General features: G+C 48.6%; 1 protein-coding gene across 1 annotated transcript in view; it reads left to right on the forward strand.

Moving 5' to 3' along the window:
- The first annotated feature begins 326 nt into the window (after positions 1-326).
- The window catches only part of PKP1 (plakophilin 1), a 41,963-nt gene continuing 14,429 nt past the window's right edge, over positions 327-27,860 (forward strand). Inside the window, exons 1-6 of the mRNA XM_062624897.1 lie at positions 327-677; positions 7,753-7,853; positions 17,473-17,897; positions 24,538-24,682; positions 26,366-26,573; positions 27,400-27,577. Of these exons, the coding sequence (XP_062480881.1) occupies positions 476-677; positions 7,753-7,853; positions 17,473-17,897; positions 24,538-24,682; positions 26,366-26,573; positions 27,400-27,577 (1,259 nt within the window). The 5' untranslated portion in view covers positions 327-475. The remainder of the gene's footprint in view (positions 678-7,752; positions 7,854-17,472; positions 17,898-24,537; positions 24,683-26,365; positions 26,574-27,399; positions 27,578-27,860) is intronic.

The raw sequence follows: 27,860 nt of genomic DNA on the forward strand, positions 1-27,860 counted from the left end.
GATCCTGCAGCTCTCCATCCACCAAAGAGCACTATTCCCTACCCAGACCCACAGAGCCTCACCCACGAGCACCTTCCCTGTGAAGGGAATGGCGATGTCCATCGCTAACCCTCATTCCTCCCAGCCTTGCCCGGTCCCCATTGATACCCACAGGCTCCCCTTGCCCCCAGTGTGTGCCGGCACATGCTGGGGGAGGCAGATGTGGGGCGAGGGCAGCGGGAGCTGTGTGTGCCCTGCAGCGGGGAGCGGTGGGTGTGTGCAGGCAGGGCTGTATATCCAGTCTGGCAGAGGGTGTGCCTGCTCACACGCCGCGGAGCCGAGCCGGGAGCAGGAGCCCTCAGACACCCTTGGCTGGGGGACGTATGGCAAGGAGGGGTTCAGGAGATTAACCCCAGCCTTTGCTGTCGCCTTGCGTTGTGTGCGGTCTGGTGAAGTGCAGCCCCCCCGTCCCCAGCCCCGCGGTCTGCTCGCAGCCATGCTCCACTCTCCACTGAAAACAGCGTTGGCGTATGAGTGTTTCCAAGACCAGGCCAGCTCCACGCTGGCTCTGCCCTCGGACCACAAGCTGAAAACTAAGGGCACGGGAAAACAGCGGGTCCAAGAGCAAGTGATGATGACGGTGAAGCGGCAGAAGCAAAAGTCATCCGTGTCATCGAGCGTGGGACACTCCAATCGAGGTAAAACCCCACCGTGCTCCGGACAGCAAAGGGCTCCCCTCTTAGGATGGAGCAGATGTTATGGGGTGATTCTATGGGGTTTTGTTTGTGGGGGACAGACTGGTTCTTGTCTCTCACAGGTTATCCCAGGTAGGGGATGCTGAGGTCTTTTGCACTGGATGGAAGGGTTAGAGCTGGATGCATCGACTCCCTCCCGGTGGAGCCCATCTCCTGGGAGCGCTGTGCTGCTCCACATCCTCAAGGCACTTGGACAGTTCAGTGTGGTGCTATTCACCATTTGCTCCCTGGCCCTAAAGGAGGATTTGCTGCACCTTTGCAGATCCTTCCTCTGCGAGTCCTCCACCAGTACCATCCCCTCCCATGGGTGGCCAAAGCCATCCACTGTGCCATGGGGCCGGGAGCTGGCCACAGGCAGGGGCTCGGCTGTATCCTGAGCATTGGGCAGCTCTGCCTGCACACAGGACACAGACCTGAGCTTGGGATTCGCCTCGGAAGCTCCCAGCGCGTCTCCCATTTGTAGGCTGAGAAGTGTGGGAGCCTCCAGGACACCCCGGTGTGAGCACTTGGGAGGAGATGAGTTAGGAGGAGAGATGTCCTTTTCTAACCACAATGGCTTGTGTTGGTTCACTTGGAGTGCTTCCATTTAGCAGATGGGTTAAAAAGGGTGTAGGGGTGCAGGCAGCCGGTCCACCTCTATGCACTGAGTCTGTGCCATAGAAGACAAGTGATCTTCAGGGTCCTGGAGCTGGGTTTCCTACAGGGATACCTTCCTCTTGGGGTCAAGGCTTGGCTGATTGTTTTCCTTGCTGTCCCTGTGTCTGGAGGAAGCTGACCGGGAGGTAAACCCCAGCTTTGCCCATCCGGGAGCTGCGAACCCAGAGGGCTGTGGCAGGCACAGTGCAAAACCTCCCGGTTCTTGGAAGTGCTTTTCCCAGCAGCTGCAGTGAGCTCACTGCGCTGGATGAGTTCATCGGGAAGAGGAATTCCCAAGGCTTTGGGGGAGAGAAGGGGGCTGGGGCTGGGATTGAACCGTTCAGCCACGTCTGCGGTGGGCAGCATGCAGAGGGCTGTTTGCTGGGGTGCGGGGTGAGCTGGGCCAATCTCTGCCACCTCTTTTGGGGACTATGGCTTGCCTGGCAGCTATTCCAAGCGGGATCATGAGGCTGAATCCAGTGCTGGTGAAGTGTAATGGTGCAAACACACATTTTGGGCTGGTTTACCAAGAGAAGCAGGGCAGCAGAAGGCTGCGGTTGAGGTGGTGCTGCCCTTGGAGCCATCCTGGCTGTGTTCATTGCAATTGCTGCGATGGAGGAAACAGAGCAGCTCCACGGTGGATGACACGGATGCAGTGACACTGCCAGGAGCAAATCCCTGCTTTCTCTTTATTTGTGTGCTTGTGGACATAGACTCCCAGGGGTATGTGGGGGGACAGAGCAAGGAGAGCTTTGTCCTGCCACCAAAGTGGAAGATGCAAATCCCCTCCTACCTCAGGAGGGTTTAGTGCTTGAGGTGCTATGGTGCCAGACCTGACAAAATAAGCTACAACCCAGGATGAGATGAGAGGCTCTGGATGGGGACTGGCACTGCCTTTCCAGCAGAGGGGTATTTCCAGGGGAAGCAGGCAGAGAGATGTCTCCCACTGCTGCCCATAGCAGGGAGGAAGGGAGGCAAAGGGGGATTGTTCCACTTGGAGAAGCCCACGTGAAACCTCTGGGAAAGAGGAAAACAAAAAGAGGCAAATTCTCATGCTGCTCATCTCAGCTCGAGGCTGAAGCTAAACCCCTCCTCCAGACACTGCTGGAAATGCCTGGGAATGGGAATTGCGTGGAAATGTGCAGCTCTGGTTTCTGTGTCCCAGGGAAGCTGAGTCACATCCAGCTCCCAGGAACTGCCTCCAAACACAGGGCTGAGGCTGCCCTATTCCCACTGTGGGGAGGTTGGTCAGTGTGAAGGTCCTGGTGGCCGTGCTCAGCGCATTCCTGGATAGAATGCCAAAGAAGCTCCCATTTATTCTCCAGGTTTGCTTCTGTGTCTAAGCCTGAGTGGGTCAAGTTAAACATTCAGGTATTGCTGTTGGTACAAAGGTTAGACCTAATGAGAAGCATTAATGTCTCCTACAAACAGGCTCCATGGGGCTGTAGCCAGCTATAGATGTCTGCTTGTTCAAATGCTCCCCCAGCATCAGTTACCTGCATCCCCCCGTGGTTTCTCAGAGATGCTCCTCATAGGCAGCACAAGCTGGGGAATTCACAAAGCCCCTTGAAGAATGTTCAGGTCCTTTGTTCCCTCTGCACCCAGACAGTTTCCTGCATGTGTCTGGTTAGGTGTTGGTCCAGGTCCAGCCGTCTGTTGTGCATTTTGATCTGTGGTTTGGGCAGGAACTGAAGCACAGCACAGAGCTTCCCCTACCTTCAGTGTGCGCTTCTCTATGTAGGGTGAGAGCGTGGACATGGACCCCTTCTGCATGTAGCAGGGATGGGCACTGCTGTATCCCATAAATGGGGTTTCTTTAGAGGGTCAACAGACGTTCCCTCAACGTCCTGTTACTTCATGGATATGTAAAATTCCTTGGTTTTTGGAGCCCACCAGATCACCACCCTCTGAAGATCTGGTGTCACTCAATACGTGGCACAAGGCAGAGCAGGGAATGTGATCTATGTGGGCTCAAACTGGTGTGCACTGGCGTGGGGCAGTGAGCAGAAACCAGTTACAAGCAGCATAATCCTGCACCCACGGTGGGGCCTTCTCTCAGCAGAGCAGCTATGGGTGTTCTCAAGGATGGGTGCAGAGTTTTGGGTCTGTGGAGTCCGCCACCCTTGGGCTTTGGGTCTTTGGGCTCTGCCTTAGGATGTATCTGCCCTTCTCCCCATGGGAATAGCTAACCGGATGGCTCCCTCTGGATTTGTGAGTCATGCAAATTTCCAGGGAAAAGGAATTTCAGTGGCAGGAGACAAGGCCAGGCCAAGCTGAAAAAGCTCCTCGCAGCCAACAGCACCGGTCTGCAAAGTCCTCTGGCTAAAGAGAAGTTTTGCCAGTAACTCGTCACTGGCTGGCAGGGTATATCAGGGAGCAAAGACCTGAGGAAACCCACAGGGACCATCCTATCCAGCTGTCTCATAGCTGAGCTGTGATTTAGACCTTTGTCATGCTGACATGGCTGAGAGGGGAGCTCTAATGGCATCCCACTTAGCTCTAATGGGATCCCACCTAGCTCTAAGACGGGGTCATTACTCTGATATGAAGAGGAGATGTGGGGGTTAGTAAGAGTTTTGAAGAGTTCTGTAATGTTTCCCTGGCATGAGAGGGTTCAGTGAAAGTCATCCAGGGTTCCACAACCCTTAGATTATCGGTACAGAAACAATACCAAAACCTTTTAGCTCAATAGGCCAGAAGACAGAAATGGGGTTCGGTCATTCCTGCAAGAATTACAGCTTCTGGAATTCCACTGCCACTTCTGTCCTATGAGGCATCCAGGCTTTGCTTTGTGCCTCCCACAGGCCCTTTTCTCTTACTATGCTTTTTCTATGTTTAATCATCCTTACTGTTTTAAAGCCGTGCATAGTTTATTATTTAACTTGTTTAGCCTGCACTACCAGTGACTGGTTCTTGTCTTGCTTTTCCCTGCCATAGATTAATATTTATTAACGTGTATCCATTTCCACAATGCTCCCTGTTAGCTCCATGTGTCTCTGAAGTCTTTCACTGTCATGCTTGAAAAATGGCATTTAATTCTCCTTGCCATCAGTCTCTTAGCTTCAAGGGGTGTAAAGCTGCCTTTGAAGAAAGTAAATAACTCATCAAGGACAGGCATATTGGGTTGGATGGAAGCCGCAGTTTGCTCTTCAATGATCTATAACAGCTACAGAGAGGAGGAGGAGGAAGGCAAGGCTCACAGTGACCAAGTGCCAGATCTTGCAGTCCCAGCCTGGTGTAGTTTTTACCCTCAGGAACTGTCCCACTGAAGTTCAATGAGGATTTAAACTGATCAGGTTTGGAAGGAGATGCCTTGGGTGAATGAGAGTTTGGGGGGTGGGAGAGAGGGGTCCCTTCAAAGCCCAGCCAGCACCTGAGCAGCCCTCAGCAGTATTTTCTGCCCACAGCCATGGTCACTGGGAGGCTGTTTCATCTCAGTGATTCTCATCCATGTCTTTTCTGCCTCCGTCCTGGCTGTTATCTACTACTAATACAGTGGGTTTGATCATCTCTGTGTTTGTCCAAGGGCACTTCAGAAACCTGAACGGCTTCTTGGATGACAACAAATGGAACGTAGGGATATAGCTACAAAAAACCACCACAGAGGCATCTTCCCCAAATAGCACTTCCACCCCTTGTCAAAATGCTTTGCTCAGGAGACAGACAGTCTATTTTTATCCATATTCTCAGGACCTGTGAGCAGTTGTATGGTTTTTACCCTTGAGGTGGTTAAAAAGAATATTCTTCCTTGCCCAAGGGCTGGTGGTACACCCCCAAGGTGGCTCTTGAGATGAACCAGGCAGAGAAGTGTCTAACGTTGCGGGACTAAACAAAGATGATGTTTTCTTAGCTAACTCCATCAGAAAATCCTCAGGTTCCTCCTGGCCTTCAGACTGAGCTCTCCAAGCAATAAACCACAGTTGCATGGTAGCAGGAGAAGCACCTTCTCCAACCAGCAAGGCAGCTTCCAAATGCCTTGAACGTTTGAGGTTATGTATAATTATGTACTTATAAGCATTCATATACAAGTTCTTGGAGGTGAAGGCAACTCTTCAACAACTGAAGAATATAAACTTGCATGAACTGCCTGCTCTCTTGAAGCTGGCCATGTAGCAGTGGATTCATACACGAAAATTAGAAATGTGCCTAAACTGCCTTATTTTTGGTGTCTCCTTGCTCAACCCCAAAAGCTTGAGTGCAGTGCATGGCAAGAATGGATCCTGAAAGGAAAGGCATGGTCCCCAGGAAGGGCTGCTCAGATTAACTTGTGATTTGTGCCCAGAAACCTTTGCTTCCTATTTGTGGCCAGGAAAATGCTCCCAAGCACTCACACCTGCAGTTCCATGGTGTCTGCACAGAACAAGAGGTTGACTGTAAGAAGGAATTCCTAGGAAACTGTTGTCATGAGATTGTCTTATCTTTGTGCTCAAAACTATGGTTATTGGCTAATTCTGTCTCCTGGTGAATCACTTGGCCCAAACTTACCATTCAAGCCCTGCCTTGCTTCTGTTGAAGCCCAACAGTAATGTCCTGATCTGGAGTTCCCAGGAAATCTCAGGGCGGGGAGGGAAGCACAAGGTGAAGGGCACAGCTGAATTGTGTCTCCAGTTGCATGTCGATGGCCATTTCCTTGCCTTATCAGCAAGCTCTGTGCAACTAAAGATATATTAAGATATATGAAAATCTGTATCATTAAGATATATGAAAATCTATGCCTTAATAGATTTTAATATGCAGATATATCTTAATAGATCTCTCAGGGCTAGAGAGATATTAATAGGGAACAATGCCCACCAAGTCTCTAGACTAAGGGCAATGAGATCCTGTGGTTTTCTGCATAAGTGTATGTCTGTGAGACTACTCCGCTGCTGCTTATTCTGCATGCAGTGGTGTTCTTCAGACGCTGCCGTCCATGCAGCCTTGTTCTTTTCTTGTTGACAATAGAAAGCAAATCTCATTATTTGTACCGCATCTGCAGGAATCATCTTCCTGAGAAAATGCAAGAATTTTTAGCCACAAACCAAATCACCATAACAGGTTCCGGATGCCCCAGGCTAGGCAATAAACTAGATTTATTCCAAGGATCAGTGGCTGTAGAAGACCTTGAGTGGCTTCAGGGCCTTTGTGGTTGAGCTTATCCAGTTTATCTAAGAGATGAGTCTTATCGAACAATCAGAGAGATTAGGATATTTCTGACATTACCCACCAGTTTAGGTGCATAACTTAAGACAGGTACATCCTGATTTTGTACTTCGTTAGACATTCAGAGCTTCCCCTGGAAGTTAATTGGAATGTAAGGTTTGCACTTCCTCATAACGGGACTTGGGATGCCACAATTATTGAGCATGAAACTTAAATGACCTTATACTCTTTTGGACCATCTGAAAGGGGTGAAGGGAATTCTAGCATGGAAAGAGATATAACTTGCTTCACTTTTTTCTTCTAGTGATGAGTGTAGCGCTGAGTAAAATACTTTTAGGAGGGATCCAAAGAGTGCACTGCCAAAGGCTACTGGTGAGAGGCAGCTGGAAGAGCTTTTAGTAGGGCTGGGACAGGTAAATCTGCACACTGAATAAAGCACTGAGAAATAGTGCAAATGGTTCCCAGTCCAAGATATTTGCCTCTTTACAGAATGTGTCTGAGATCTGGTCTCACACCAGCAACTCAAAGACAGCGATGGACCTTGATACATTTTCAGAAGAAGAAAGTACAAGCACACAGAGTGATCTTTTAGAGACTGGAGATTGAAATTTAAGGCAGTGAAATTATGTTTTTCTTAGTGTTTGACTGTTTCAGATCCCCAGGTGTTAAATAGACTTGATCATCATTTACCCATCGTATTAGTTATTTACTATTTATTGAGCCTTGCTCAGCTTGTTCGTGCTGATGTGGTTGTTAATATTCAGACCAGGAAACCCAGGCTGGTGAAAGGGTCTGGGATGGGTTTTGCCTTCAGAGAAGAGACAGATTTTATTTACCTCCAAGGCAGAATAAGGGAAGAATGTTCCAGGTTCAGACCTTCCTGGATGTGTAGCACAAACTATCATCTAGTTCCTCTCATATAGCAAAGACCTAAGACATTGGGCCAATCTCTGACTTTGTCCACTGTAGATCTTATGGTACTCAGTCTTTTGTGCTGAAAACCTTAGGCTGTTCCTTGTGGTCTGAGGGCTGGAATTTCCAAGAGCTCATTTGAAATGAACATCCCCTATGAGTGGTCTGCAATGGCAAGGGCTCAACTTCCCGTTTCCTGTGTTCCTGTTAAGGTTTCTAGCTCTGCTCTCTTCAGGAACTAAACTCACTGGTGAAAAGAGCCCTGTGCTCTGAAGGAGTGCCTGCTGGGAATGCTTTCTCCTGCTGACCATGCTTTTTTCACTTCCAGGTTCCATGTACGATGGTTTAGCTGATGGTTATGGCTATGGGACATCCCGGGGCAGCTATTATACCAAAACCCAAACAGGAAACAGCAACTGGGGATATCCGGTAAGATACTCTTTTATATGGGAACTGTGGCATCCTCTTGAGGTAACCTATGCAGAAAGCACCCTCTAGCCAGAGCAGTCATGTAGCAAGGTCATAGCACTTCATAAGCTTGCCAGAGAGAGATTATGCATGGCTATGGCTATCTTAGACAGTAATTCAATGCAATGGAAGAGGATGATTGAGGACTCTATAATATATTGTATGTGGTTGAGGATTTTAGTGTGGACAAGAGCTAGTTTGGTTTTGTGGATTATTATCCACATGGCGCAAGAGGTTTGAAGCTTTCTCTAGGGTCAGTTACAGGTTCAGACTCTTACAACTCAGTTCAAGTTTGGAGCACACCCATTGCTCACCTGCAAGAGTTTCCATGTACCCAAATTCCTATGTGACCGCCATGAACGTGGTTGAGTAGTGATGATCAGGGGAGTTGCATTATAACTGTGTTGCTATTCCCAATTGCAATGCAAGTGCAGACCCTTTGCAGATATTCTCTGAGCTTGGAAAAGAGGTGGTCCATTTCTCCCATAGTGATTCCAAAGAAAATATTACGGATTGCCAGAAAAAGCACAGGGGAGATTGCACTTGTCTTTGTGCAATCTGAGTTTATACAACCCACAGATATCCTGGTCTTATCCTTGGTGGCAGACTCTAGGTACAGTGGGAATGATTCCAAACCACTCCAAAGTCTACTGGGACAACTTGTGCTGGTGTTGCTCCTCCACCTATTCTGCTCTTCCTTGGTTTTCATTAGCTATAAAGTAGAAAGAAGCAATGCACAGATCTGGGATTTGAATGAGGGCAAAATAAAGGGCTTTCTTCAACAACTCTGGGACTGTAAAGCAACTTCCTGTCAACCATCAAAGGGTTGAACCAGGAAGAGTGCTTATGTTGGCGTTGAGCACGCAGACAGAGGGTTGAAGCTGCTCCTGGCAGCTGCCAGATCCTCTGCCTCTTCACAGCATTCTTCAGCTTCAGAAAGATTTATGTTGCCTTGGTGTAGCATGCTTGCTTCAATGCGGTGATACTGCATCACTGGATTTGCTGCCTGCTGCACGTTCAGTAGGAAGGACTGGGAGCACTGGCATTGGAAACTTTTATTTACAGACTGCCTGTTGTCTTGTTTCAGTGTCCTTTGCTGAGCTGGTTAAATCCCAGACAGTGGTGTTTCTGCCTGACATAAGACCAAAAGGGTGCCTCTGATGGGTCAGAGCAGAGGTCTAGCCAGTCAGGTGCCGTGTCTCCATCACTAAGGCAGGAATAGGCTCCTTCAGAAGGGTCTAAACATAGCAAGAGGGCAGTGAGGCATCCTAGAGTGATTTAGTGGCCACCAGAAAGTAGCAGCTGAGGGACCTCCTGAGCTAGAGGTGGAGTCTCTGAGCTTCATAAGTTGAATGATTGTCCCTGCCCATGGCACGGGGGGTTGGAACTGGATGAACTTAAGGTCCTTTCCATTCCAAACCATTCTATGATTGTGATGTTTTGGTTCAATGATACATTGCTTTTCTATATTCTAATTCCTGAATGGAGTTTATTATGCTTTGTCTAAGCAAAACTGTTCTAGGTGCTGGTTTTTTTTTTGTTAGAGATGAAGCTAAGCCCTAGCTCTGCAGTTGCCCCTCCAGCTCATGCTCATGCTGGAAAGGTGGTACTGCAGCTAGTGTTGCTGGTGTGAGGATTATTGCTTCATTTTGTTCACTCCTGATCTTGTTCCCAATCATTATAACAGAGGGGCAAATGCGACTTGGTTAGAAATGCCATTGGCTGTTGGGGTTTCAGTCCAGCAATGTTGGTGTTCTGGTGAACAGCTTGCAAGGTGATTATGAAGGTCAGGGCATCTGTTAGACACCATGGACACAGCAGTTCAGCCACTTCTGGTTCACCATGGACTTACGTAGCTCATGGCTTTTATCTGAAGGGTTCTTCTGCATTTGCCATTGAGGGAAGCTCTTTGTCCAAACCTAAGTGTCTCACAAGCCTTTCCTCCTGGAAATTTTTGCTCAAGGTCTTCAGGACCTCAGTTACTTTAGAAAAAGGGACTGGGACTTGTGAAGGATTCACAGTAAGAAAAGTCTTACCTAACTGTGTCTATCTGAAAATCAGCCATTTGGTCTTAACAAGTAGTCTAGACTCCTCCCACAGCCAACAAAGAGAGAGGTATGAGGAGGTGATTCATCTCCTCTATCTTGGGGATCTGTCAGGTCAGGATGAATCAACCCCTCTGGATGGCTATCTCCTTCCACTGGTAGCTGGATCAGAGCAGTCACCTAACAGGTAGATGACTGCAGTTAGGGCCGATGAGTCCCAAGTGCCATTGGCACATTGGAACATATAACCTCAAGCCTAAATCTGCTTAACAAGCTTAACAGACATCATACTCCCCAACCACACTGAGGAACCTCCTCCATTTTGCCTCTTCCAGAAGAGTATTACAGGTTTACACGCATCCACGACCAGCCTCCACCTTGGGTTAACTTTAACTTCTGTCAACCTGTTTGAAGCCTGTGCAGGTTGTAAGACACTAAAACAAAGATAAAGCAAATCAACGTTCGAAGAGAACATTGCTGCTCTTCTTTCCAGCTGGAGCTGGTGCTGTGAGTGCTTCCGAGGAGTTTGAGATGCACAAGCAAGTTCATGTATTTCAAGGAACTGACCTAGGATGGCATTCAAGAAAATTACTTTTAATACTTCTGGAGTTATGGTGTGACAGGCAATCCATGTCCATGTTGCTGCTGCATAGCATTGCAACTTAGGCACTGCTCTTAGACTGCCTTAATCTAAGACATTGCCTTAGATGGTGACCCTGAGCGACAGGAGGTCTCCTGTCTCACCCACAGCTCTTAAAAACCAGTATTCCCAACTTCCTCCTTTTGTTTTGCTTTGTGTTTTCTTGGAAACCTCAAGCTTTTTGCTTTGGAGTTTTCTTCCCAACCTTATGATACTGGCAGTCAAATATTAGAGCGAAAGAAATGGTAGCTCTGGAGGCTCAGTCAACACTTCTGACTGAGATCTCTGATTTACAAAGACTATTTTGTGTTTATTCCTCTTGCAGGGTGCCTCGTTTCACCATCACTGTGACTAAGCACTGCAATGAGTTGTTATAATGTAGGTAGCACTGAAAGTAGTGGGACCACTCCAGGAAAAGGTTCTCTGAGGGCAGCAGGTTTGCACTTGGCTGCAGTGTTTCCTTGGTTCATTTGTTAGGGGATGGCTCAGTCTTCAGGCCTGAAGTGTTCAGTCCCATTGGCACAGTGACCACAGTGGGAATCAGTAATGGGGACATGAGTGACTGCAACGCTCTCTGTGTTGGGTGATCTTTCAATCCAGGTGCTGTTGAACCCAGAAGACCCTTAGAGACATTTGTGACCCTACTGATGATGTGAGTTATGAGTGGCCACCAGTTGGCAAAGCCATCCACCCAGAGGAGATGGTTTTGCTATGCCCTGATGTAAGGCCTGAGCAGTGCCTGAGGTCCCTCAGGAGGTACAGTGTGACCACAGTTTACACTGACAAACCTGAGGGAAGTGTAAGTAAGCTAAACTGGACACCTAAAGCATTGCAGTCATGGCAGAAATCTCATCATGAACTGCATCCTTGACTCTGACACCTCAATGCCACCCCAGAAATGGGGGTTCAGCACTGGGCTCAGAGCCATGGTCACAGTCTGATGTCCTTGGGTTGCAGCAAGTGTGCTGTTCACCCCAACTGCAGGCACAGGCAAATCCCACCTGCTGGAAACTACTGGAATGGCTGGAACCAAGGGAAGGCAGTACGTGGAGCCAGGATGCATGCCACCACCAAAGACCCTCTGAGGCTTAATTCCCACCTGCAGCAATACTGGACCTTCAAAGCTCATTTAGTACAACCCCTCTGCAATGAGCAGGGACATCTTCTTGATCTAGACCAGAACCACATTCAGCCTGGCCTTGAATGCCTCCAGTGATGGGGCATCCACCACCTCTTTGGGCAACCTGGGCCAGTGTTTTGCCACCCTCATTGTACAGATTTTTTTCCTTGCATCCAGCCTGAATCTCCCTCTTTTAGTTTAAACCCATCACCCCTCATCCTGTCACAACAGACCCTGCTAAAATGTCCCTCCCCATCTTTCTTATAGGCCCTTTCAAGAACTGAAAGGCCACAATAAGTTCACCCTGGAGTCTTCTCTTCTCCAGGCTGAACAACCCCAATGCTCTCAGCCTTTCCTCACAGGAGAGGTGCTCCAGCCCTCTCATCGTTTCTGTGGCCCTTCTCTGCACCTTATCCAACAGTTCTGTGTCTTTCCTGTCCAGACGACTCCAGAGCTGGACACAGTACTCAAGGTGTCTGATGTCTCCAAGCATGTCTGATGCTGCTCTTATTAAAGCAGTTAGAACCCTAACCCTGGCACATGAAGGCCAGGGACCAGTGGCTACGAGGCTACCAGTGCTCACCACTGCTCCTCTGGTATCACTGCTGGGGTCTTGGGCTCTTCTGCACTGGCCACACAGCTTGGCTTCTGTTTCATGCTGTTATGGTGATCCCTCTGTACTAGGGACCTTATGTAGATCCTTAAACAAAGGTCTTCTGTGGGAGAAAGTCACAGAGCTTTCTCTCCCAAATGCATTATCTGCATGAGAGGTGTTCTCCACAAGAAGGGGACGCTCCCTGCCATCCCTGGCTGACTTTGCCTCTGTGGACAAAGATCTGTCATCATCAGTGGGAGCTTGTTCCAAAAGGATTCCAGGACAAAATTTGTCATTTGCTGTGATGACACATTCGAGTTTAAAAGAATCCCCAAAATAGAATGGTTTGGGCAACCTCATCAAAGAAAACTGATTTATAGTTGTTGCACATCGTTGCGCGGTCAGACCCTCACCTCCCTGTGAGGTTTTGCAAGGGAGTTTATGCTTTGGAGTACACGTTGGACATCACCTTCCCTGGCCAGCACAAGCTGAACCATCCAGCCTTAAATCTCAGCTGCACCAGGAACCTGCTGAAAAAGCACAGGGCAAAGCAGCACCCGGGAGAGGTGGGAAAGAGCAGCTCAGAAATAGATAAACAATATATGTGCTGGTTTTGCAATTTTTCTCCCTGCAATGGAGTGTGCAGCAGGCAGCAGCTACAGCGTTTCGCAAGCAGCATCGAGAGTTCTCCCCACCCATCACTCAGGGTGGGACGCTGTCATGTTGCATTGCCTGCGCTTTGCCCTCCAGCCTGGGAGAAACCTGCTCCTGACGTGTTTATACGGAGTCCTTTACTTCTCTCTGTCTGCTGCTCTAGAAACAAACAAATTGCAAGGGAAAAAATGAGAGCCAGGTAATGAACTGATCGCGTCCTTAGATGCACAAGTCAGAAACACCCAGTTATCTGGGAGAGCCTCCGACGGGGAAAGGCAGCACTGAGATTGGAGCATGATTGTCAGGGCTTCCAGAGAAGCCTTGCCTCTGTGCTTCTGCTTCTCTGGAAAGCAGGATGAAGAGAGGGACTTTTCCTCTTAAACAAAAGCCAGGAATGGGCTCTCTGTCATGGTTGGGATAATGCCGGTTTGACTTTCTCTCTAGCACCAGTTGAAATAAGAGGTTAAAGATATTTATTTATGTTTACCTGTCTTGTGTGACTCTTGGATATTCCAATTAATGTTCCTAAAGTGGTCCCATATGGCAGGCTGAGAACTGGGCATCCACAAATTCTTGTCAAGTTAAAGGCAGGGTTTTGTTGCTGCCAGTGGAGGAAAGCCCTTACTCGTTGGGTCTGATAAGAGCACCTTTGTGCTATCAGTGCTCATCTTTGCTGGCTTTCCTCCTGGTGCCTGCTCTCCTTGTTTTAATATGAATGAATGGCTCCCAAGGCTTGGCCTCAATCATACAGACTCATTTCGCAGCAGGGAGGAGAAGTTCAGGGTAAAATTCAGGATGCTGGCGTTGCCTGGCTGCACGTGAGCATCCTCCTGCATCCTACCAGTGCAGGGCACCGCCAGTGTGTGATGGTCTCTGGCTGAAAGAAGAGACCTACCAAGCTGCCCTGACTTCTTGAGTCCCACAGGGAGAAGTCTTGGTAACAGCCTGCGCTCCTCTATAATGGTTTCTAGATCTTGCAGTGCAGAGGGAATTGCTCCTTTCTGTCTCCACCCTGCTTTAAGGGACTTCCTTGTCCTTTCCAGCATCGCTGCGCACTCCTAAAGGGAGGAGGTGTGGACCTGGCCCACCTGCCCCATGCAAACACCCCTGAGCAGAGGGCAGATGCAATCCAGGGTGTTAGGAAATCTGGGCGGTTTATGAGGTTTGAAGGCAAGAGATTGATTATTTCCTTTCACTAATGCTGCTCTGCATAGGGAGAGCTCCCTCCACACATAATGGCATCAGCAAAAGTTATGAGATTGTTGTCAGGTGGCTCTTTAAACCACAGACTATGTAATAGCATCACCTTCACCTTCAGACAGTCACCGCTTCTCCAGACAGCAGAGTGCCTTGCTTCTCCCTTGCTGTGCGTCCTATCTCACTGATCGCTGCATCCAGCAGACAGATAACAACAAGGAGAACTCCATTCTCTTGGCCATGGTTGCTCCAGACTTAGACGTGGAGGTCTCTGACTTAGACTGGTGAACGTCTGAAATGGGGACACAGGTTTTAGTCTGAGAAAGCAGCTCCTAAGGCACAGACACAGTGCTCTGCTGAGATCAAGAAGCAACCAGGTCAGCTACATCCATGCAAGGGTTCATAGAGGCTATTTGGCAAGCAGGTCTGAAATCCACTGGAGCTGGCAGGAGGCTCCTCATTGATTTGGAGGCTTTGGATCAGCCTCCTGCTGCAAAGAGGAATTCTAAGATACCAATTAGGTCCGTGCCACTTGAAAGAGATTAAAATGGGCTCAGCCAAGCATCTGGTAGAATCAGCAATAAAAGTCATGCACTGACTTTGGTAATGAGCTTCACATCACACGGGAACTATTTTCCCATGAGTTTGCAAAAGGCTTCCCCGCCCTGCCAGGACCTGCACTGACTTGCTGCTCAGGGCTCCCTGTGTTGCAGAAAGGTGTCTTTCCAAACAGGCGGTCGCTTTGCTTCACCCATCCTCTCGGGGCTGGCAAGGAAGAGGACAATGCTGCACACCACCATAAAACACAGCAGCAAATAGAGAATTGATAATTCTCTATCTGTAAACACAGACAGCCTCACACCTTCCCTCACCCGCTCCGCTGGCGGAGAGCCCGTGTGAGTACACAGGAGAGCAAACAATAGCTTTAGATAAATAACAAGTTGGCTCTTCCATGGTGAGCTGAATTGGTTTCAGCAAATGCCCAGGGGCTCCACAGCTCTGCCAAGCTTCTGACAGCCCTACAGAGTAATCCCAGCTTATACTGACTCATAAAGGAAAACGACAGGGCTCACGTCTAACAAGCTGCTGCTCCGTCCTCCAGCCCGCAGTGAGCCCTGGGAGTGGGTTCCCCATCCACAGAGCAGCAAAGTCCGTCCTGCACCCTCCTGCTTGTCCCATCCCTCACTGTCCCAAGGGATTCTGAACCCAGAAATATAAGCTCAAAATGAGGATGGTGTCACCCTTAGAAGGACATGCTCTTCTGCAGTGGGGTAGATCAAGACTTCATGAGAGGTCTCTTTGCTGTTATTGCATTTGTGCTGCGCTCAAAACCAGGATGGAAGAGAACCTCCATGTGTGGCCACCCTGGGAATCCCAGTGGGCTTTCCTGGGTGCCAGGGAACCCCCGGAGACCCATCACGCGTACCCATCTGCCTCATCCTTGCTCCTCTCATCGCATGCAAATGCTTCCTCCAAGTCCCTGGGAGCTCTGCAGGATGCACCAAACCTGTTACCGGCTGTGCTGCAGAACCAACAGGTTTTTTCTGTGTCCTCTGGAGTAAATGCAAAGGGAATTTGCTCCTCTTTTCTCCCCTTCCAGCAATTCACCTGTTTAGATGCAAACCTGCAGAATGAAAGTATGAAAACTGCTTCAGACTGGTGCTCAAATGACAGAGCAACCTGGGTACCAGTGTAGCTGGACTAAAGGGTTTCTTCTTCCCCAGATGGCATGCCTGCTAGGTGACCCCTTTGAAAGGTCTTCAGCCGTTACCTGTGCAGCTCTCTGGGATGCAGCAGGGAGGATTCACTGCATTCCTGAAGATCAGTGTGTTAATGGAAATATTGGGCTTAATTAATTAACATAATAACAATTCTGCAGAGTGCTTTAGACAGGAATGATGCTGAGTGTGCTCAGCGCTGGGATGAAGCCGGAGCAGAGCAGCGGGTCTCAGGGCGAGCATGCAGAGGACACCAATGGCTTTGTCATGTGTTGTTTCTAGGTTAGGAAGGATGGATATTTTCCAGTGACATAACCATTGCACCAGGCACAGACTATTGTTTCCATGGAAATAATAAGGTGCCGGTGTTGACTATTTTAATCCCATCCCAAGGGATCCTTTGGGTGGCTTTTACATGCCTGTTTGCTGTATGTCTTGGAGATCTGCTGAGGGGGAAAGAGCTCAATATCATGGGGCAAACAGCACTAAAACATCTCTATTGTTTCCCTTACTGGAGTACACACCTTAATGACTTGGTTTTCACTCAAATACCACCCTACAGGCTTCCAGGTGACAGAAGGTTTAATATTGCAAAAGAATGTGGGATTCAATCCTGGTGTACGTGGGGCAAATCTGGATGGCCTCTGGTGAAGTGGTGAAGATACCTTGAACTGACAGCAGGCAGCAATAGCTGTTTTCTCATTGGATTAATTGTAGTTGGGATTTGTTACTGACTGGCTTAGTCATCTCAATATTCCCCATTGTTCTCTGAACATCCCATTACATGAACTGATACCAGACACCTTGTAACTCATAAGCAGATATTCATTGTCTCCACTTGTTTCTTGGCAGAATGAGATTCAACAACCCCTTAGTGATTTTTCACTCCCTTTATTCCCTTCCTAAGGAACTCAGAGATGGAAGGGGAACAAAATAGCATAAAGAAATTAAAAACAAATGCAGGCAGCACTGGAAGCTCAGAATGAGGCATCACTCACTGTGATAGCAAGAGATGTGATGTGGGCCCCTCTAAGTACAGGTTGGGTTAGACCCCATGTGTTGGAAATGGCTTTAACCTGCCAGAGGGGAGACTGAGATGAGCTCTTAGGCAGAAGCTCTTCCCTGTGAGGGTGCTGAGGCGCTGGCACAGGGTGCCCAGAGAAGCTGTGGCTGCCCCATCCCTGGCAGTGTTCAAGGCCAGGTTGGACACAGGGGCTTGGAGCAAGCTGCTCTATGGAAGGGGTCCCTGCCCGTGGCAGGGGTTGGAGCTGGATGAGTTTTGAGGTCTCTTCCACCACAAACCAGTCCATGATCCTATGATTCTATAAAATAAGGCATTTTGTTTATTGCCAGGGTCATGCTTGAGCTTTCAATTCTGTTTTAAAGCTGCTGGATGCCATTTCCTGATCACTCAGTATCCCCACATTTCAAGGGAGAGTTTGGCACCTCTGCAAGCGTTCGCCTGTAAATTTACCTCTTGTCAATTTTGGGCCACAAACAGACCTGAGGCGGGGGAATCTGGTGATGCTCACACAGGAGCGGGCTTGTCCGTGTCAACCTGCAGCTCCGTCCTTGCCTAATTTCTCTGTCCTCTCTTTTCCCACTGTCCAGCTGTACAACGGGACGCTGAAGCGGGACGTGGAGAACAGGCGCTACAGCTCGTACAGCCAGATGGAGGGCTGGGGGGGCAAGCACTACAGCAAGGCTGTCTGCAGCCCCGCCAGGGCCGGCAGCGACTACTGCTTTGTGCCCAACATCAAGAGCAGCCGTAGCGAGCCCGACCTCTACTGCGAACCACCCCGGGGCACGCTGAGGAAGAGCCAGGTCGGGGGCCGGGCAGAGCACAAGGCAACCTTGAACCGCCAGAGCATCTACAGCAGCTGCAGCACCCAGCAAGGAACTACCAGGACAAGTAAAAAAATGCCAGCACGAGCCCTCTCCTGCCCCTCAAGCAACAAACCCGACGTGGTCTATGCCCAACCCATGATGAGCTGCAAGCAGGACATGGTTTATGGACAGGCTCAGTCCGGCTCCAAGTAAGTCTGCTGCGACGGGATGAGTCTGAGTGCATGTAGGCATCTGCTGTGGAGCTCTGCCCACCCGAGCTAGTCATCTGAGCTACTTGTATAGGCACTGGAGATCTGCTCACCAGTGCACACCGTGCTTAATCACATCCTGCAGTAGAGTCTGAAGTGGGTCAGATGAGTCACGGTCTTAAAGGGCTCATTCCTTTTCATGGGCTATGGAGGGAAACCAATATGGCTCAGTGTATCTATCTGTGTGATGCTGGGCAAGATGATCCCCCAGTCTCTGTGATGGCATTAGCTGACAGCTCCTTTGCAAGCTGAGGGTGGGGAGGTGAAGAGGAGGAAGCTTTGTGTGCAGTTGAGGTGCCTCTCCTGCTGTCACACTGCTTTGATTTGGCAGAAAACCAACCTAAAAATATCAGCTTGCTTTGAAGGAGTTGGTTCCTGAGGGTCTGACTCAGAGCAGAGCTGGGAACATGCTGAGTAGTTGTATTTACTCCTCTCTTTCCACCCAGCCCTTGATTCTATCAAAAGGTCTGATTTGGCTTCCAGAAAATAATTGGGTCAGAAATTGAAATAAAACCCCCAATTGGAATAATTTACCTATCCAGGAAAGAGAAGGGAATGGAAGCTGTTCAGTTCCTTCCTGTCCAAAGCATCCGGTCCCACTGGGGTTAGGAACGGTGCAAGGGTGGAGGATGGTCCTTCATGTCCCAGCATCAGGTCCCTTCTTGTAAAAGCTGCCTACAACAGCAGGGCATGTAAAACACACGAGTGAGCTCAGACAGCCCCAAGCTGATGTATCTGTGCAGCAGAACCCTCATGACAAAGAGACCTGGTGGGGTTTTGATGGCATTGCAGTGGTGTTGATTCAAAGCTGCCCTGATGCTGGTAGCAACGCTGCCTCCGGCCGGCACTGGAACACCAACTGTATTCTGCCTCCATCTGTGAAGAGCTTTGGTCTGCACAGCTGCAGTCTTGGAGGACTCTGGTTTGTGTGGCTTGAAGTGCACTGCTGTTGCTGCATCACTGTCACACCGGGCCTGCTCTGCACCAATGCAGAGGTTATCACAATCCCAGCCAGACATGGCAGCTTGTCACACAAACCCTAGAAGCTCCAGAGCTCATTCCCAGTAGTCCCTAGTCCAAAAGAGAGCTTACACACTGCAGTACAACAGTGAGGCCAATTAGCTGGGTCCATAGGCTTTGTCCTAACTCACACTAAAAGCCTGAGACTGTTGAGCCATTGGCCCAAGGCATGATGTAGCTACAGAGAAAATCCTGCCTCAGAGTCATTGCTGTGAGCCAAGTCATACCCTTTATCACACGGAAATGTTGATTTCCAGATTTCTCTGCTCATTCTCTGCTCAGCCTCCCTCTTTCTGTATTGAGTAGATGTCCAGAGCGTGTATGCTAAGAAATGTGACTCACCCATTAGCATTGTTGCCATGAAACCTTAGCTTCCCATGTGCCCGGTTACTCCATGTTTAACACATGCAAAATTAACCCAGGCCCACTCAGAGCACCGGTGGCGTTGGTTTGCTCCTTTCAGAAGCTTTGTAATCCTTCTGGAGCAGGAAACAGATGTTACAGACACTGGAAGTAACTTGTTCGAGGGAATTTCTGACTAAAAGAGTGGTGGGAGGGATGGCAAAATGATTAAACTTCCCTTCTGCCCAGGGAAAATGCTGCTCTTCAGAAGTTAGGCTCTGTCCAAAGCAAGCCCTGCACTGCGCAGTGCTCTTGGTTATAGACTTGGCCATCGCTTTGGAAAGGACACTTGAAGAATAATGGCATTTTCTGAAGAGAAGAACTGCTGTTGTGAGAGGAACGCTCTCCAGTGCCGGCTGCCCTTCGGTTAGGGAGTGGCTCCATTTATACACTTCTGGCTCGGGGCATGGCTCATCTGGCAGAACTGGTTCTGATGTGGAAATGTCGGGCTTCACGTCGCTGGTAGGCTCAGCTGGGGCTGTGTCCCCTGAGTAAATCTGATTTGGCTGGTGCACATCCCCTGCTCCCCCAGAGCTGCATTCATTGGAGGGGGCTTGTACAAGCGCTTCTTGCTCTTGACTCGAAGGGGACGAGGTTGGCACGAGTTTTGTAAACATACTAAGGAGCTGTCCTGTTTGAAAACAGTACTTATTTGGAAGGCCATTAGCCCTTGTAATAGGGTGTCTGGCAGGTCGCTGTTAGCCTTGGTCTGTAGAGTGCTTTTTATGGGGAAGGGGCCTCCAGGGATGGGTTAGGACCATGTCTGGGCTCTTTTTGCTGTGTAGGACTGTTTCTGGTTGGAGGATTCTGCACTTGGAGAGCTTGATCTTCATTTGGGTAGGTTGATCTGTGGGCAGGGAGAGGGTTGCTTGTAGGCATCCCATTATTAACCTCTGCATGCAGGAAGAGGGCTTACTTGGGTAATAGCTGCTGGTAGTTCCCTGTTTGGGGCTCTGTTCTTCCTATTCTAGCAGTTCTTTGGGTAGAGGTTTTGCCTTTATAACAAGGATAATTTTGTGTTCAGTTTTCACACTGCAAATCTCCTGTGTAGGTGGGTATCTTGTCTGCAGGTTAGCAAACTGTGAGCACAAGGAAGGGATAGATAGTTTCCACAGGGATCCAGTGGGGTGATTTCCATTGCTGTGAGAGTGATTGCAGTGGGACATGCGATCCACTGGGGCTGTCTGTGATGCAGAACTCCTCTGTAATGCAGTGACTATGGACAGTGTCAGTGCTGGTTCAAGACTGATGCACCTCAAGTGTCCTGTGCTACAGATCTGACCCCTTTGGATGATGTGAAAAAGGGGCCATTGGACGCTCATTCCCAGGTCATGAGAGTGGGGTGTAGGCATCAAAATACTGAGCATGCAAGCACTGCCAAACTCTCTGCACTGAGCAGATAGTTCAGTTATTTGTAGATCGGTCACAAAGATATTTGATTTCTGGAACTACTCTTGCTTATGTGATTGCTTCCATTTATTGCACTGGCTTTGGCTGTGGCAGGCATGGAAGAGCTGTCATTTTGATAACTGTCTCTCAGAAGAGTTCTTCCTCTTACAGAAGCCACTCTAGCTGCCAAAAGCACCTTTCCTCCAGCTAGCTGATGAGTAGTTCACCTGAATGTTTTTAGGGAGAAACCATTCAATGATTCTATGACAAACTAAACCATGATGTAGGGTTTTACTCATCCCATAGTATTGGTTCTGGTGATGAAGTCTGTTTTGCACTGTTTGCTCAGATCAGGAGGTTAAACAGTACTGACTTGCTTTGAGAAACCTCCTCCTGAAGTATATTCTCTTCCACCACCCCATCATTATGATCCTGCCCCAGTGAGCAGAAGAGGGAATTTCTGATGTCCCTTCCAGACATACTTCTCACTAACTGCTCAGGGGATTAAACCTTTGTAAGCATTATGTCATATCTGGAGCAACATTTCCAAGCTCAATGCATCTGTTCTGGGCTCAGAAGTTCATGGGCTATTCTGGTGGCTCCTGCCCAAAGGCAGTTCTCAATGAGCAGCACTCACTTTTTGCCACAGTGCAGCTTTCTGCAGTGGCAATGTCAGTGCCCCTTGGTTAACTCCAGGGGAAAGCCAGATGTCTGAGCTGGAGACATTGCAGAGAGGCCACACTAATCTCATCTCTTGTGAAGGATTCAGAGTATTCTTATTTGTGAAGATGAAGAGGTGAGCTGGGATGCTTGCAGACATTCCCCAGTTGGTGATACTGATCAGGAGCCACTAATGGACACCTACACTGTGTGTTGTCTCCCATAATACCACATGCACCTTTGGCCTTATTTTAAGATGTGGATGCATTTCCCTTTGGTGTTCTCTGTGTATTGAGCAATTGCTGTGGAGCTGTGAGTGATGCTGCCCTGGCAGGGTTTATATCATTGCACATAGAGAGGATCCCCTCCTCCCTGGTTCAGTGTGTGCCCAATTTCCCTGCTATCTCTGCACTAAGCAAAGCCTGAGGGGAAGCTCCAGTTGAGATTGCAGTGGCATCATAACCTTGGTACCATGTCCCAGAGGTGGATGTGGCTGCTTGGCATGGAGCATGGCTACTGGGTTTGCTCCAGTGTGGCCTGACTATGGAAGTCTGGGATGCGCTGGACCCTCTGAGTGTCTTCATACTGATTTTGTTAATGAACAATGGAATTTGTTAGCATTTTCTGGCTTCCTCCTCTCCTGGGACTTGTAGCCCCAACAACCAGGATGGAGGCTTAGATCTGGTTAGCACAAACCAATCTGCTAATAAAAGGTGAACAAAAGGCTTTAGTATCAAATCAGGGAATTTGCCTTTCTGTGATACTGATCCTCTGAAGTGTTTGTTTCCCTTCCACGCCTGAATCTAATCATCCAATTTGTCTCCTGTTGAATCATTTCTAATTGAGGTGTCTCCCTGTTCTGATTGCTTCTTTCTTGTGGAAGAAGAACAACCTTTGGAGCTCTTCCTACAAGGCACATGGGCCCAGGTTGGAGATGGCCACAGTCCAAGAATTTGTCTTGGAGCAGGCTGTTGTGCTCATAGTGTAGATCTGGTTGGGAATATCCGTGACCGGTTGATGAACGATCTCCCCTTAGCACGGGCTTTGCCATGGTGATTATGTTCTCAGTAGGAGAAACTGAGGCAGCATGACTGAGCCCACCTCCCACCCTCTGTGAACTTCTGTTGGTGAGCCAGCAGGGGAAATGGAACCTTCCCCATCTTTTCCCACGCAGAATTGGACCCGGATGTGTCCTTTTTCCATGCTGAAGGAGGATTTTGCCCTCTTATGTAGTGGATGTGTAGGAAATTGCCTTCCTTGAGTAGCTGGACCAATAACGGATGTCCTTCCCCATAAAAAGTTCACCTCATAGAGGGGTTTTTCTCAACTGGATAAATTATAAAGAAAAGAGGTCCCTCTGGTGCTCCGTATGCTGGTTCCATTGCACTGTTGTGTGTCTCAGGAGCATGAAAAAGACTAGGTGAAAAATCACAGCATCCTGGATCCAAACCAAAGATTTCTGAGATTCTCTAGTTTCTAGTTTAAGCTTTGTCTTTCCAGTTTTGTGCTCCCATGCTGCAAGTACAATGGAAGTTTCCTGGAGTTTTGATAAAGTTACAAACTTGGAAAATCATATGATGAACTGATGTTTTATTGTTCATATAGAAACAGAAGTGGAACGAGGTTCAGCTAACATTAGACAATGATTAAGGTCCAGTCCCAGGCTGTGGTCTGTCATTCCCATATAGCAGCAGTGGCAGAGGTATCTTCAGTGGGCAGGTCTTCCTGTCTTAGGAAAAATGCCCAAGACACAGGGCAGGCTGTTCTTTGGACGCACCTATGTCTCTCCATTAACTACACAGGTGCTTAAATAAGTAATTCAAACTGAATGCAACTTTCTACCAGTGAGGGTAGGGGAGACAAAAGGTTCTCTTGCAGTGTCACAGCAGTTGTTGGCTTTTGATGTGTTTGTTATGGATTTCCGATCGGATTGTGGGTATTACTCTGTGCTGTGAATAGGAGCTGTGAAAGGAGATGAACCTTTGGGTGCTTAAGGACAAAATACCTTATTGTAAGCTGCTGGTGCTGGTGACCACACATGGGTGTCCTCTCTATACCTTTATTAACATTTCTTTGGCACAATCAGAACGTGTCTGCACATTCTGTGCCTAGAAGAAGCCATTCCCTCACAGTAATATTTAATACTGCAAATATAGTAAGTTCATTTAAAGAACTTAACAAAAACCACTCTGTTTTGTTAGTCTATTGGACTGTCTGATGATGTTCAGCCACTCTACATAGTCACTCACTAGTATGACATGGAGCAAAAGCTTGTATACACATTGACATGGTTCAAAAAGGAACTGATCTTCCTGATCTCCAGGTAAATTCCCCATCAATCACAGCTGGATTCTGAAAAGGAATAACATCAGACAGGCACAACAATGACCTAGTTGTCCTAGCAAAGCCCCCACACTTGATTTCATGCACTGCTAACAAAGCACTTCCCGTTTGTATCCCGCCACTGGTGTTTGTGTTTTATCCAAGTCCTGCTCCATCCGGGAGGTATGAATACCCTTCCCCTGGAGTCTGTAGGCGCATTCTTTACCTATAACACGGGGTGATGATTGTGGCCAACTTCTATGAAGGGCTGGAGACTACCAATATAAAGATACCCTGGGAGCAGGAAGTCTCAGTGCTGTTATTAGTATTTCCTGCACTCAGTATTTGTCCATCCCATCACCCCAGACATGCCTGTCGCCTTTTCTTTCAGCATCTGTCTACTTCAGATTGTCCTAACAACCTGATGGTTGGCTTCACTCTTGTCCACGAATTCTTTATTTGGTGAAGAGTGTATACTGGTTCTCTGTTCGTGAAACCTTCCACTGCAGAATGAATAGACATCTAGCACTTCAACTGAGTTCTTATTTTCTGTCTCCTTTGTTTCTGGACAGACTGGATCTATAATTTATTGTCCTTAGTGTCCTCCACTTGGTATTTTCCACTGTTATCATCTCTTTTTTTTGAGATAGAGAAATGCACTCGGGGTGCACCATGTGGATATGATAATATTTTACATTTTGTAACTGATTCCTTCCTCATAATTCCCAGTAATGACGTAGCCCTTTGGCTGAGCACTCAACCAATGCTGTACTTCTCTTTAACACAGAATATGTGGTGATGAGATAGACGGCGGTACAATGACCATCCAGAAAGCCATACAACTCCTGTGCTCCTCTGATGACAAATACCAGGCTATGGGTGCTTACTACCTCCAGCACACCTGCTTCCAGGAGGAGTCTGCCAAGCAAGAGGTGAGCACACTCCTTCAGAGCTCTGCTGTCACACTGGATGTGGTGGCACATGAGATGGATGAAACTGTTTTCCTCAGTACCAAGGATCCATAGGTCCCCTTGGTTTTAATGAGGGAGACTTACACCTCATTAGTCACACTCAGGAATTAATTAAGTAGATTTTCAATTATTAGTGGCCACTTTCTCTTAGTAGGAGTCAGTGAGGATTTTAACACAGGGGAATAGTTACGAGGCAGCAGAGGAGGCTGTGTCCACATTGTCCCCGTGAGCTGCTGTGACACAGATTGATGGGTTTTGGTGATATGGAGGCAGCCATCCAGATGCAGTGTCCTCTTCTGGCTGCACTTGCACCCAGTTTCACATGAATCTCACAGATGCAGCGTCAGACATACAGGATTGCTCTAAACCCCACTGTGATGCTCATTGTGCATTGTTCAGTGATATTTCAGTCATTTTCAGCCATTTCAGCTATTTTCAGCCATTTTTGCCATGTAAGCCAATGGCCAGATTAGAGATCTTGGACAAGGATATTTGATCAAACAGAAGCACTTCTTATAGTGAAGCTTATTTTTCTTATGCTCTTACTCTCCCATTACTACATTTGCGCCAACATGCAGCAAAGGAGGCAACCTCAAGGACGGATCTGCTGTGGCACGACTGTCACACAAGTTTATCCCGCCCTAGCGTGTTTGCAGTCATACAGACACGGGTTCATCAAGATTCCATCCCTATTGAGGTGGTTTTCCATTTCCTGGCACAGCAGTGGAGCGGGACATGCTGGCAGAGGATGGGAATGTACCCGTTTGTCCCCAACGGGTGCGGGTACCCCAGCCCACATCACAGCAGGGAATGGTGGGGCAGCCGCACCCTTTGTTGCTGTTGAAAACACTCTCTGAGCACTGGCCTGTCCCATTGCTTCCCAGAAGGATGTGTCAGAGCAGGCGTGTGAGTCACCCCGGAGCACGCTTGTTTGCTGCCCTGTCTAAAGGGTGCTCGTTCGTGTCCTGTTGTCAGCAAGGTCTCCAGCCCATGGGTTGGTTTGTACCAGGAGGGGCTCCATGTGGGATCGTGTTCCCAGAGTGGGAACGCTCATCATTCCAGTGAGGATTTGCCTTCAAAACCTCCCTGGCATCTGTGGGGTGTCCTGCAGGTCGGGGTTCACACCCCTTTCCAGTGCTGCCCCTGCTGAGTGCTGTGGCATGGCCCAGCACTGCTTCTGGCTGACCTGGAGGGTGTTTACGCTGTACCATGGCCGTCTCTCTAAGCTCAGCCTGTGATTTCAGGATGCAGATAAATTACCACATCATGTTATTATATTGCTATAAATGGCCTCTACAGATAGCCAGAGCAACAGTTCCACCTGATGCAAACTGACAGAGGTAGGAGAAAGTTTGTGGGAGCCAGCACCTTTCATCAGCAAAGGGTTCAGTCCATGGCCATTACTCATAGACATCTACTTCTAGAGTTTCAGCTCCAACCTCAAGGCCAGCACCTTTGTGTTCATGACCTATGGCCTGAACCAGATATGCCATCTGTGAGTTCTAGCCATCCTTTCCTGCCAGGTCTGCTTTTCCAGCTTCCCTCCTTCTGTGCCATGTTGACTGCTTGCATTGCCATGACAGTTCCCTGTCCCGGTGATGCTCCGCACCCTGTGCTGATGGCAGCATGTCTCTCCTGGTGCAGGTCTATCGGCTGGGGGGAATTGCCAAGCTTGTGGAGCTGCTCCGCAGCACAAACCAGAACGTACAGCGGGCAGCAGCCGGAGCCCTCCGGAACTTGGTCTTCAAGAATCCAACCAACAAGATAGAAACCCGGCGGCAGAATGGGATAAGGGAGTGCGTGAGCCTCCTGCGGAGGACAGGGAACACTGAGATTCAGAAGCAGCTGACAGGTACACAGCAAACTGCTCAGCCCTCTGCAAGGACCATGCTCCTCCCTGCCTGTGGTCCGTGGTGCTCCAGCACGCAAAGGCCCAGTAGCCATGGTGCTGCCATAGCACAAAGTGGATGGTTTATGTTCCTATCACACCAAATGGCAGTCTAAAACAGAAGGCAGTGATGGTCTTGGCTTTTCAATGTCCCGTCAGGGTTCCTCACACCATTCATGTCCACCGGAAAAACACCTGGCCCAGGTTTCCCCCCACAGCTATGATCATCCTGCCATTCCCATGCCTTTCTGCACCCCTGGCCTCCGTGATGCTGCCAGGGAAGGCCAGCAGTGTTGGCAATCCCAACATGGTTGGGCAGGTTATCTCACTGGAATCTCATTTTTCTCGAAGGATTGACATGGCAGTGCTGGGGAATGATGATCTTGAAGGTCTTTTCCAACCTGGTTGATTCCATGACTCAATGGCTCCATGACATGGGTTTGTTGGTGCAGGTCACCCTCAACTGTGACTGAGGTCTTGTGTGTAAGCCTTCATGAGATCACTGGGGTGATGCCTTCCCCCCTGCAACCCAATGGCCATAAACAGCGATTATGGGAGGAGGGAGGATGCTTAGATGCCCACCTCCACCCCAAACACTGCTGCTGGTGCCTGTCCTGCCTGTCTCCAATAAGGATGGACAGAGCCTAGGATTTAGGGCAGCCTCTGCACTCTTAGTTCAAAGAGGGGTGAAAAGAAGAAGGACTTTGTAGCTGGAATTCACTCTGGCCTAAAGGAAGTTTCTAATGCATGGTGACCCTCTGCTTGAGCTTGTCTTCTGCCTCCTTCCTAGGACTGCTCTGGAACCTCTCCTCCACTGATGAGTTAAAAGAAGAGTTGATACAGGAGGCCCTCCCCGTCTTGACAGACTGCGTTATCATCCCTTTCTCTGGCTGGTCTGATGGCACCTGCAATAGGACAAGAGAAATTATTGACCCAGAAGTATTCTTCAATGCTACAGGGTGTTTGAGGTGAGTCATCACGCAGAGATTTACTGCAGCTTGTGTATGTTGAGAAATGCTGAAGCTGTCTAAATCACCTTACAATAAGCTAAATACATGCTCGCTCCAATTGCTTTAATACAAATCTCTCCTTTGAGAAAGCTTTCCTGACTAAGAGAAGGTGCAGACAAATGTAAAACGTTTTTCCTCGTATTTCCTAGCATTATTAGACAGAAAACATTCCCCTACTGCCTTTAATAACTGGTTAAACCCAGAGCAACCCCATTGCCCTGGCCTTTTTCTGGCTCGTATC

This window comes from Pezoporus occidentalis, unplaced genomic scaffold (genome assembly GCF_034315485.1).
Source record: "Pezoporus occidentalis ecotype Australia unplaced genomic scaffold, CSIRO_AGI_Poc_V1 ctg274, whole genome shotgun sequence".
In the NCBI taxonomy this organism is placed as follows: Eukaryota; Metazoa; Chordata; class Aves; order Psittaciformes; family Psittacidae; genus Pezoporus; species Pezoporus occidentalis.